Source organism: Oncorhynchus mykiss, chromosome 21 (assembly GCF_013265735.2).
Source record: "Oncorhynchus mykiss isolate Arlee chromosome 21, USDA_OmykA_1.1, whole genome shotgun sequence".
Lineage (NCBI taxonomy): Eukaryota > Metazoa > Chordata > Actinopteri > Salmoniformes > Salmonidae > Oncorhynchus > Oncorhynchus mykiss.
The window spans coordinates 740,286-753,503 of NC_048585.1; the positions used below are offsets into that span (position 1 = coordinate 740,286).

The following is a 13,218-nucleotide window of genomic DNA, read 5'->3' on the forward strand; positions in this document are numbered from 1 at the left end:
AACTATGTAATGTCACCTTGTACTGGGACTACTGCTGTGTTAATAACTATGTAATGTCACCTTGTACTGGGACTACTGCTGTGTTAATAATAACTATGTAATGTCACCTTGTACTGGGACTACTGCTGTGTTAATAACTATGTAATGTCACCTTGTACTGGGACTACTGCTGTGTTAATAACTATGTAATGTCACCTTGTACTGGGACTACTGCTGTGTTAATAACTATGTAATGTCACCTTGTACTGGGACTACTGCTGTGTTAATAACTATGTAATGTCACCTTGTACTGGGACTACTGCTGTGTTAATAACTATGTAATGTCACCTTGTACTGGGACTACTGCTGTGTTAATAACTATGTAATGTCACCTTGTACTGGGACTACTGCTGTGTTAATAACTATGTAATGTCACCTTGTACTGGGACTACTGCTGTGTTAATAACTATGTAATGTCACCTTGTACTGGGACTACTGCTGTGTTAATAACTCTGTAATGTCACCTTGTACTGGGACTACTGCTGTGTTAATAACTATGTAATGTCACCTTGTACTGGGACTACTGCTGTGTTAATAACTATGTAATGTCACCTTGTACTGGGTCTACTGCTGTGTTAATAACTATGTAATGTCACTTTGTACTGGGACTACTGCTGTGTTAATAACTATGTAATGTCACCTTGTACTGGGACTACTGCTGTGTTAATAACTATGTAATGTCACCTTGTACTGGGACTACTGCTGTGTTAATAACTATGTAATGTCACCTTGTACTGGGACTACTGCTGTGTTAATAACTATGTAATGTCACCTTGTACTGGGACTACTGCTGTGTTAATAACTATGTAATGTCACCTTGTACTGGGACTACTGCTGTGTTAATAACTATGTAATGTCACCTTGTACTGGGACTACTGCTGTGTTAATAACTATGTAATGTCACCTTGTACTGGGTCTACTGCTGTGTTAATAATAACTACAGGATGTAATGTCACCTTGTACTGGGTCTACTGCTGTGTTAATAATAACTATGTAATGTCACCTTGTACTGGGACTACTGCTGTGTTAATAACTATGTAATGTCACCTTGTACTGGGACTACTGCTGTGTTAATAACTATGTAATGTCACCTTGTACTGGGACTACTGCTGTGTTAATAACTATGTAATGTCACCTTGTACTGGGACTACTGCTGTGTTAATAACTATGTAATGTCACCTTGTACTGGGTCTACTGCTGTGTTAATAACTATGTAATGTCACCTTGTACTGGGACTACTGCTGTGTTAATAATAACTATGTAATGTCACCTTGTACTGGGACTACTGCTGTGTTAATAACTATGTAATGTCACCTTGTACTGGGACTACTGCTGTGTTAATAACTATGTAATGTCACCTTGTACTGGGACTACTGCTGTGTTAATAACTATGTAATGTCACCTTGTACTGGGTCTACTGCTGTGTTAATAACTATGTAATGTCACCTTGTACTGGGACTACTGCTGTGTTAATAACTATGTAATGTCACCTTGTACTGGGACTACTGCTGTGTTAATAACTATGTAATGTCACCTTGTACTGGGACTACTGCTGTGTGAATAATAACTATGTAATGTCACCTTGTACTGGGACTACTGCTGTGTTAATAACTATGTAATGTCACCTTGCACTGGGACTACTGCTGTGTTAATAACTATGTAATGTCACCTTGTACTGGGACTACTGCTGTGTTAATAACTATGTAATGTCACCTTGTACTGGGTCTACTGCTGTGTTAATAACTATGTAATGTCACCTTGTACTGGGACTACTGCTGTGTTAATAACTATGTAATGTCACCTTGTACTGGGACTACTGCTGTGTTAATAACTATGTAATGTCACCTTGTACTGGGTCTACTGCTGTGTTAATAACTATGTAATGTCACCTTGTACTGGGACTACTGCTGTGTTAATAACTATGTAATGTCACCTTGTACTGGGTCTACTGCTGTATTAATAACTATGTAATGTCACCTTGTACTGGGACTACTGCTGTGTTAATAACTATGTAATGTCACCTTGTACTGGGACTACTGCTGTGTTAATAACTATGTAATGTCACCTTGTACTGGGTCTACTGCTGTGTTAATAATAACTATGCTGTGTTAATAACTATGCTGTGTTAATAACTATGTAATGTTATATTGTACTGGGTCTACTGCTGTGTTAATAATAACTTACCCCTTTCTCTACAGTGGCTCTGACGTCTAAGGACAGAGTACCTGTCTCTCCTTTTACCATGGCAGTCCTCAACTGGAAGGAAAATACACACGGCCACAATCAGAGACGGTCTTCTGTGGCTGTGAATAAGAAAAGTGTGAATGTGTGTGTGTGTGTGTGTGTGTGTGTGTATGTTCTGTGTGTGTGTGTGTGTGTGTGTGTGTGTGTGTGTGTGTGTGTGTGTGTGTGTATGTGTGTGTGTGTGTGTGCCTTTATGCCTGTGTGTGTGTGCTTGTGTGTGTGTGTGTATGTGTGTGTCTGTGTGTGTGTGCCTGAGTGTGTATTTGTGAGTGTGTGTGTGTGTGCCTGAGTGTGTATTTGTGAGTGTGTGCCTGAGTGTGTATTTGTGAGTGTGTGTGTGCCTGTGTGCGTGTGCCTGTGTGTGTATGTGTGTGTGTGTGTGTGTGTGTGTGTGTGTGTGCCTTCATGCCTGTGTGCGTGTGCTTGTGTGTGTGTGTGTCTGTGTGCGTGTGCCTTCATGCCTGTGTGCGTGTGCTTGTGTGTGTGTATGTTTGCGTGTGCCTGTGTGTGTTTGTGTGTGCTTTTATGCCTGTGCTTGTGTGTGTATGTGTATGTGTATGTGCGTGCGTGCGTGCGCGCGTGTGTGTGTGTGTGATTACTCACCGTCTCATCCGTGTCCTCCCACTCCACCTCAGCCAGATCAACACTGTTGTAGTTGGGTTTTGGCTTCAGCTTCTTTCCCTCCTTATACAGGGGTCGGAGGGCAGGGTGGGCGAGGATATAACCGTTGTTGGTGTTGAGGAAGGCGTAACCATGGACACCCAGCTATAGGAGACACACAGGGAGACATGGATCTCATGAAAGAGGGGTCAGAGAGGTCAGACAGTCGTTAAGGTGCAGTACAGAGCAGACAGCTCTGTAGAAGGACATCAAAGACGACAGGAACGTGTTGTTCTAAGAGATGAAGGGTTGTTGGTACCTTGTATCTAGGAGCCAGCCTCATCAGTTCTCTCAGAGGAACATCAGTCCCCACCACCCCCAGCAGAATACCATGAGACAGCTGGATGCAGAAAGACAGAGAGAGACAAGGATGGGTCCATTAGCCTACAGTACCATGACTCAGCCCCGGCCTGTCATTAATTGCGTTGTTGATTTAGCTCCACTGTAGGGTATGCGTCCCAAACGGAACCCTATTCCCTATATAGTGCACTACTTTAGACCAGAGCCCTATTCCCTATATAGTGCACTACTTTAGACCAGAGCCCTATTTACTATATAGTGCACTACTTTAGACCAGAGCCCTATTCCCTATATAGTGGACTACTTTTAACCAGAGCCCTATTCTCCATATAGTGCACTACTTTAGACCAGAGCCCTATTCCCTATATAGTTGACTACTTTTGACCAGAGCCCTATTACCTATATAGTGGACTACTTTTGACCAGAGCCCTATGGGACTCAGCCCAGACCCCCACTCACCGTCTCCTTCTTCTTGCTGAACACAGGCATGGCCACAGAGGTCATGAGGAGCAGGCTCTGAGCCTGTGTGTTGAACAGCTGGGAAGGAACAGGAACACAGTTAGTGTCTGATACCACTGGGAAACTATAAACACATATACTGTCAGGTACGGAGGAAGACTAGTTAGTGTCTGACACTATAAACACATCTACTGTCAGGTACAGAGGAAGACTAGTTAGTGTCTGACACTATAAACACATCTACTGTCAGGTACAGAGGAAGACTAGTTAGTGTCTGACACTATAAACACATCTACTGTCAGGTACAGAGGAAGACTAGTGTCTGACACTATAAACACATCTACTGTCAGGTACAGAGGAAGACTAGTGTCTGACACTATAAACACATCTACTGTCAGGTACAGAGGAAGACTAGTGTCTGACACTATAAACACATCTACTGTCAGGTACAGAGGAAGACTAGTGTCTGACACTATAAACACATCTACTGTCAGGTACAGAGGAAGACTAGTGTCTGACACTATAAACACATCTACTGTCAGGTACAGAGGAAGACTAGTTAGTGTCTGACACTATAAACACATCTACTGTCAGGTACAGAGGAAGACTAGTGTCTGACACTATAAACACATCTACTGTCAGGTACAGAGGAAGACTAGTTAGTGTCTGACACTATAAACACATCTACTGTCAGGTACAGAGGAAGACTAGTTGGTGTCTGACACTATAAACACATCTACTGTCAGGTACAGAGGAAGACTAGTGTCTGACACTATAAACACATCTACTGTCAGGTACAGAGGAAGACTAGTTAGTGTCTGACACTATAAACACATCTACTGTCAGGTACAGAGGAAGACTAGTTAGTGTCTGACACTATAAACACATCTACTGTCAGGTACAGAGGAAGACTAGTGTCTGACACTATAAACACATCTACTGTCAGGTACAGAGGAAGACTAGTTAGTGTCTGACACTATAAACACATCTACTGTCAGGTACAGAGGAAGACTAGTGTCTGACACTATAAACACATCTACTGTCAGGTACAGAGGAAGACTAGTTGGTGTCTGACACTATAAACACATCTACTGTCAGGTACAGAGGAAGACTAGTTAGTGTCTGACACTATAAACACATCTACTGTCAGGTACAGAGGAAGACTAGTGTCTGACACTATAAACACATCTACTGTCAGGTACAGAGGAAGACGAGTTGGTGTCTGACACTATAAACACATCTACTGTCAGGTACAGAGGAAGACTAGTGTCTGACACTATAAACACATCTACTGTCAGGTACAGAGGAAGACTAGTGTCTGACACTATAAACACATCTACTGTCAGGTACAGAGGAAGACTAGTTAGTGTCTGACACTATAAACACATCTACTGTCAGGTACAGAGGAAGACTAGTGTCTGACACTATAAACACATCTACTGTCAGGTACAGAGGAAGACTAGTGTCTGACACTATAAACACATCTACTGTCAGGTACAGAGGAAGACGAGTTGGTGTCTGACACTATAAACACATCTACTGTCAGGTACAGAGGAAGACGAGTTGGTGTCTGACACTATAAACACATCTACTGTCAGGTACAGAGGAAGACTAGTTAGTGTCTGACACTATAAACACATCTACTGTCAGGTACAGAGGAAGACTAGTGTCTGACACTATAAACACATCTACTGTCAGGTACAGAGGAAGACTAGTTAGTGTCTGACACTATAAACACATCTACTGTCAGGTACAGAGGAAGACTAGTTAGTGTCTGACACTATAAACACATCTACTGTCAGGTACAGAGGAAGACTATTTAGTGTCTGACACTATAAACACATCTACTGTCAGGTACAGAGGAAGACTAGTTAGTGTCTGACACTATAAACACATCTACTGTCAGGTACAGAGGAAGACTAGTGTCTGACACTATAAACACATCTACTGTCAGGTACAGAGGAAGACTAGTGTCTGACACTATAAACACATCTACTGTCAGGTACAGAGGAAGACTAGTGTCTGACACTATAAACACATCTACTGTCAGGTACAGAGGAAGACTAGTTAGTGTCTGACACTATAAACACATCTACTGTCAGGTACAGAGGAAGACTAGTTAGTGTCTGACACTATAAACACATCTACTGTCAGGTACAGAGGAAGACTAGTTGGTGTCTGACACTATAAACACATCTACTGTCAGGTACAGAGGAAGACTAGTGTCTGACACTATAAATACATCTACTGTCAGGTACAGAGGAAGACTAGTGTCTGACACTATAAACACATCTACTGTCAGGTACAGAGGAAGACTAGTGTCTGACACTATACACACATCTACTGTCAGGTACAGAGGAAGACTAGTGTCTGACACTATAAACACATCTACTGTCAGGTACAGAGGAAGACTAGTGTCTGACACTATAAACACATCTACTGTCAGGTACAGAGGAAGACTAGTTAGTGTCTGACACTATAAACACATCTACTGTCAGGTACAGAGGAAGACTAGTGTCTGACACTATAAACACATCTACTGTCAGGTACAGAGGAAGACTAGTGTCTGACACTATAAACACATCTACTGTCAGGTACAGAGGAAGACTAGTGTCTGACACTATAAACACATCTACTGTCAGGTACAGAGGAAGACTAGTTAGTGTCTGACACTATAAACACATCTACTGTCAGGTACAGAGGAAGACTAGTTAGTGTCTGACACTATAAACACATCTACTGTCAGGTACAGAGGAAGACTAGTTGGTGTCTGACACTATAAACACATCTACTGTCAGGTACAGAGGAAGACTAGTTAGTGTCTGACACTATAAACACATCTACTGTCAGGTACAGAGGAAGACTAGTTAGTGTCTGACACTATAAACACATCTACTGTCAGGTACAGAGGAAGACTAGTGTCTGACACTATAAACACATCTACTGTCAGGTACAGAGGAAGACGAGTTGGTGTCTGACACTATAAACACATCTACTGTCAGGTACAGAGGAAGACTAGTTAGTGTCTGACACTATAAACACATCTACTGTCAGGTACAGAGGAAGACTAGTTAGTGTCTGACACTATAAACACATCTACTGTCAGGTACAGAGGAAGACTAGTTAGTGTCTGACACTATAAACACATCTACTGTCAGGTACAGAGGAAGACTAGTTAGTGTCTGACACTATAAACACATCTACTGTCAGGTACAGAGGAAGACTAGTTAGTGTCTGACACTATAAACACATCTACTGTCAGGTACAGAGGAAGACGAGTTGGTGTCTGACACTATAAACACATCTACTGTCAGGTACAGAGGAAGACTAGTGTCTGACACTATAAACACATCTACTGTCAGGTACAGAGGAAGACTAGTGTCTGACACTATAAACACATCTACTGTCAGGTACAGAGGAAGACTAGTTAGTGTCTGACACTATAAACACATCTACTGTCAGGTACAGAGGAAGACGAGTTGGTGTCTGACACTATAAACACATCTACTGTCAGGTACAGAGGAAGACTAGTTAGTGTCTGACACTATAAACACATCTACTGTCAGGTACAGAGGAAGACTAGTGTCTGACACTATAAACACATCTACTGTCAGGTACAGAGGAAGACTAGTTAGTGTCTGACACTATAAACACATCTACTGTCAGGTACAGAGGAAGACTAGTGTCTGACACTATAAACACATCTACTGTCAGGTACAGAGGAAGACGAGTTGGTGTCTGACACTATAAACACATCTACTGTCAGGTACAGAGGAAGACTAGTTAGTGTCTGACACTATAAACACATCTACTGTCAGGTACAGAGGAAGACTAGTTAGTGTCTGACACTATAAACACATCTACTGTCAGGTACAGAGGAAGACTAGTGTCTGACACTATAAACACATCTACTGTCAGGTACAGAGGAAGACTAGTGTCTGACACTATAAACACATCTACTGTCAGGTACAGAGGAAGACGAGTGTCTGACACTATAAACACATCTACTGTCAGGTACAGAGGAAGACTAGTGTCTGACACTATAAACACATCTACTGTCAGGTACAGAGGAAGACTAGTTAGTGTCTGACACTATAAACACATCTACTGTCAGGTACAGAGGAAGACTAGTTAGTGTCTGACACTATAAACACATCTACTGTCAGGTACAGAGGAAGACTAGTTAGTGTCTGACACTATAAACACATCTACTGTCAGGTACAGAGGCAGACTAGTTAGTGTCTGACACTATAAACACATCTACTGTCAGGTACAGAGGCAGACTAGTTAGTGTCTGACACTATAAACACATCTACTGTCAGGTACAGAGGCAGACTAGTTAGTGTCTGACACTATAAACACATCTACTGTCAGGTACAGAGGAAGACTAGTTAGTGTCTGACACTATAAACACATCTACTGTCAGGTACAGAGGAAGACTAGTTAGTGTCTGACACTATAAACACATATACTGTCAGGTACAGAGGCAGACTAGTTAGTGTCTGACACTATAAACACATCTACTGTCAGGTACAGAGGAAGACGAGTTGGTGTCTGACACTATAAACACATCTACTGTCAGGTACAGAGGAAGACTAGTGTCTGACACTATAAACACATCTACTGTCAGGTACAGAGGAAGACGAGTTGGTGTCTGACACTATAAACACATCTACTGTCAGGTACAGAGGAAGACTAGTGTCTGACACTATAAACACATCTACTGTCAGGTACAGAGGAAGACGAGTGTCTGACACTATAAACACATCTACTGTCAGGTACAGAGGAAGACTAGTTAGTGTCTGACACTATAAACACATCTACTGTCAGGTACAGAGGAAGACTAGTTAGTGTCTGACACTATAAACACATCTACTGTCAGGTACAGAGGAAGACTAGTTGGTGTCTGACACTATAAACACATCTACTGTCAGGTACAGAGGAAGACTAGTGTCTGACACTATAAACACATCTACTGTCAGGTACAGAGGAAGACTAGTTAGTGTCTGACACTATAAACACATCTACTGTCAGGTACAGAGGAAGACTAGTTAGTGTCTGACACTATAAACACATCTACTGTCAGGTACAGAGGCAGACTAGTTAGTGTCTGACACTATAAACACATCTACTGTCAGGTACAGAGGAAGACGAGTTGGTGTCTGACACTATAAACACATCTACTGTCAGGTACAGAGGAAGACTAGTTAGTGTCTGACACTATAAACACATCTACTGTCAGGTACAGAGGAAGACTAGTTAGTGTCTGACACTATAAACACATCTACTGTCAGGTACAGAGGAAGACGAGTGTCTGACACTATAAACACATCTACTGTCAGGTACAGAGGAAGACTAGTTAGTGTATGACACTATAAAAACATCTACTGTCAGGTACAGAGGAAGACTAGTGTCTGACACTATAAACACATCTACTGTCAGGTACAGAGGAAGACTAGTGTCTGACACTATAAACACATCTACTGTCAGGTACAGAGGAAGACTAGTTAGTGTCTGACACTATAAACACATCTACTGTCAGGTACAGAGGAAGACTAGTGTCTGACACTATAAACACATCTACTGTCAGGTACAGAGGAAGACTAGTGTCTGACACTATAAACACATCTACTGTCAGGTACAGAGGAAGACTAGTGTCTGACACTATAAACACATCTACTGTCAGGTACAGAGGAAGACGAGTTGGTGTCTGACACTATAAACACATCTACTGTCAGGTACAGAGGAAGACTAGTGTCTGACACTATAAACACATCTACTGTCAGGTACAGAGGAAGACTAGTGTCTGACACTATAAACACATCTACTGTCAGGTACAGAGGAAGACGAGTTGGTGTCTGACACTATAAACACATCTACTGTCAGGTACAGAGGAAGACTAGTTAGTGTCTGACACTATAAACACATCTACTGTCAGGTACAGAGGAAGACTAGTTAGTGTCTGACACTATAAACACATCTACTGTCAGGTACAGAGGAAGACTAGTTAGTGTCTGACACTATAAACACATCTACTGTCAGGTACAGAGGAAGACTAGTTAGTGTCTGACACTATAAACACATCTACTGTCAGGTACAGAGGAAGACTAGTTAGTGTCTGACACTATAAACACATCTACTGTCAGGTACAGAGGAAGACTAGTTGGTGTCTGACACTATAAACACATCTACTGTCAGGTACAGAGGAAGACTAGTGTCTGACACTATAAACACATCTACTGTCAGGTACAGAGGAAGACTAGTGTCTGACACTATAAACACATCTACTGTCAGGTACAGAGGAAGACTAGTGTCTGACACTATAAACACATCTACTGTCAGGTACAGAGGAAGACTAGTTAGTGTCTGACACTATAAACACATCTACTGTCAGGTACAGAGGAAGACTAGTTAGTGTCTGACACTATAAACACATCTACTGTCAGGTACAGAGGAAGACGAGTTGGTGTCTGACACTATAAACACATCTACTGTCAGGTACAGAGGAAGACTAGTTAGTGTCTGACACTATAAACACATCTACTGTCAGGTACAGAGGAAGACTAGTTAGTGTCTGACACTATAAACACATCTACTGTCAGGTACAGAGGAAGACGAGTGTCTGACACTATAAACACATCTACTGTCAGGTACAGAGGAAGACTAGTTAGTGTCTGACACTATAAACACATCTACTGTCAGGTACAGAGGCAGACTAGTTAGTGTCTGACACTATAAACACATCTACTGTCAGGTACAGAGGAAGACGAGTTGGTGTCTGACACTATAAACACATCTACTGTCAGGTACAGAGGAAGACTAGTTAGTGTCTGACACTATAAACACATCTACTGTCAGGTACAGAGGAAGACTAGTTAGTGTCTGACACTATAAACACATCTACTGTCAGGTACAGAGGAAGACGAGTGTCTGACACTATAAACACATCTACTGTCAGGTACAGAGGAAGACTAGTTAGTGTATGACACTATAAAAACATCTACTGTCAGGTACAGAGGAAGACTAGTGTCTGACACTATAAACACATCTACTGTCAGGTACAGAGGAAGACTAGTGTCTGACACTATAAACACATCTACTGTCAGGTACAGAGGAAGACTAGTTAGTGTCTGACACTATAAACACATCTACTGTCAGGTACAGAGGAAGACTAGTGTCTGACACTATAAACACATCTACTGTCAGGTACAGAGGAAGACTAGTGTCTGACACTATAAACACATCTACTGTCAGGTACAGAGGAAGACTAGTGTCTGACACTATAAACACATCTACTGTCAGGTACAGAGGAAGACGAGTTGGTGTCTGACACTATAAACACATCTACTGTCAGGTACAGAGGAAGACTAGTGTCTGACACTATAAACACATCTACTGTCAGGTACAGAGGAAGACTAGTGTCTGACACTATAAACACATCTACTGTCAGGTACAGAGGAAGACGAGTTGGTGTCTGACACTATAAACACATCTACTGTCAGGTACAGAGGAAGACTAGTTAGTGTCTGACACTATAAACACATCTACTGTCAGGTACAGAGGAAGACTAGTTAGTGTCTGACACTATAAACACATCTACTGTCAGGTACAGAGGAAGACTAGTTAGTGTCTGACACTATAAACACATCTACTGTCAGGTACAGAGGAAGACTAGTTAGTGTCTGACACTATAAACACATCTACTGTCAGGTACAGAGGAAGACTAGTTAGTGTCTGACACTATAAACACATCTACTGTCAGGTACAGAGGAAGACTAGTTGGTGTCTGACACTATAAACACATCTACTGTCAGGTACAGAGGAAGACTAGTGTCTGACACTATAAACACATCTACTGTCAGGTACAGAGGAAGACTAGTGTCTGACACTATAAACACATCTACTGTCAGGTACAGAGGAAGACTAGTGTCTGACACTATAAACACATCTACTGTCAGGTACAGAGGAAGACTAGTTAGTGTCTGACACTATAAACACATCTACTGTCAGGTACAGAGGAAGACTAGTTAGTGTCTGACACTATAAACACATCTACTGTCAGGTACAGAGGAAGACTAGTTAGTGTCTGACACTATAAACACATCTACTGTCAGGTACAGAGGCAGACTAGTTAGTGTCTGACACTATAAACACATCTACTGTCAGGTACAGAGGAAGACTAGTTAGTGTCTGACACTATAAACACATCTACTGTCAGGTACAGAGGAAGACTAGTTGGTGTCTGACACTATAAACACATCTACTGTCAGGTACAGAGGAAGACTAGTGTCTGACACTATAAACACATCTACTGTCAGGTACAGAGGAAGACTAGTGTCTGACACTATAAACACATCTACTGTCAGGTACAGAGGAAGACTAGTTAGTGTCTGACACTATAAACACATCTAGCCAATCCAAGTTTACAGCGTAGAGTACACAGTACAATGAAATGGAGAGCTCCAACATGATCTAGTTCTATAATACAACTGTTTCCTGGACCAAACTAGCAGCTATTTTCTAACAGCTACATGTGAAAAGCTGAGGAGCTAGTGAACACTTTCTATGGAACCTTTACTAAAGATCTCTAAAGGGTTAGACAGAGCCCAGACTTTACCTCTGCTGTGTTGGGCAGCTGGCGGAGTGAGTGAGGGAGGGAGGGAGGGAGGGAGTGAGTGAGTGAGTGAGTGAGTGAGTGAGTGAGTGAGTGAGTGAGTGAGTGAGACAGAGAGAAAGAGAGCGAAAGAGAGAGAGAGAGAGAGAGAGACAGAGAGAGAGAGAGAACAAGACACAGATGAGAAGGAGAGAACAGACAAACAACAGAACAGAAGACATGGAAATGGAGACATAAGATAAAACAATATACAGATGAAGACAAACAGAGAAACAGATCAAAATGAGATACAAAGAGAGAGACCGGGAGAGAGACAGAATGCGAGACACTGTGAGGGTCAGAAAGAGAGAGAGACAGACAAAGAGAGAGAGAGGCAGAGACGGACAGAAAAAAAGAGAGAGGAGAGAGAGAATCTCACCGCACTGTCCATGTAAGCCTCTGTCCAGATGATGTCATGATCATGGTTGATGACCATTGGTCGACTCAGAACGTGAAGGTACTCCATGACGTTCTCCTGAACATCGGCCAGCGTGGAGACGTGTGTGTAGTAACCTGTATGGGACAAGGTATACAGGGTATATGACAATACACACACACACACACACACACACACACACACACACACACACACACACACACACACACAGAGAGAGCTGCATTAGCAGATGGGCTTTGGGGTATAATTGACAGTGATAAGTGAGTGTTTGTGTTGAGCTCAGTCCACATGTTAAGATGATTATTAGTGGGGTGCATTATCCTCATCGTCCACAGGAGGGCAGCACAGCTATTAGCACAGCTAATCCTGACCATTTATTCTCTCTCTTTTTCCAGCCCAGAGTATGCAAACACAGCAGTAATCTCTCTCTCTCTACCGCACACAGGATTAATGATCTATCACTGTG

General features: G+C 42.1%; 1 protein-coding gene across 1 annotated transcript in view; it reads right to left on the reverse strand.

Annotated features, from left to right (window-relative positions):
• The window catches only part of cacna2d4a (calcium channel, voltage-dependent, alpha 2/delta subunit 4a), a 199,640-nt gene that overhangs the window by 154,551 nt on the left and 31,871 nt on the right, over nucleotides 1–13,218 (reverse strand). The window contains exons 11-15 of the mRNA XM_036958447.1: nucleotides 12,735–12,868; nucleotides 3,703–3,780; nucleotides 3,203–3,283; nucleotides 2,887–3,048; nucleotides 2,224–2,295 (exon numbers count right to left, since the gene is read on the reverse strand). Of these exons, the coding sequence (XP_036814342.1) occupies nucleotides 2,224–2,295; nucleotides 2,887–3,048; nucleotides 3,203–3,283; nucleotides 3,703–3,780; nucleotides 12,735–12,868 (527 nt within the window). The remainder of the gene's footprint in view (nucleotides 1–2,223; nucleotides 2,296–2,886; nucleotides 3,049–3,202; nucleotides 3,284–3,702; nucleotides 3,781–12,734; nucleotides 12,869–13,218) is intronic.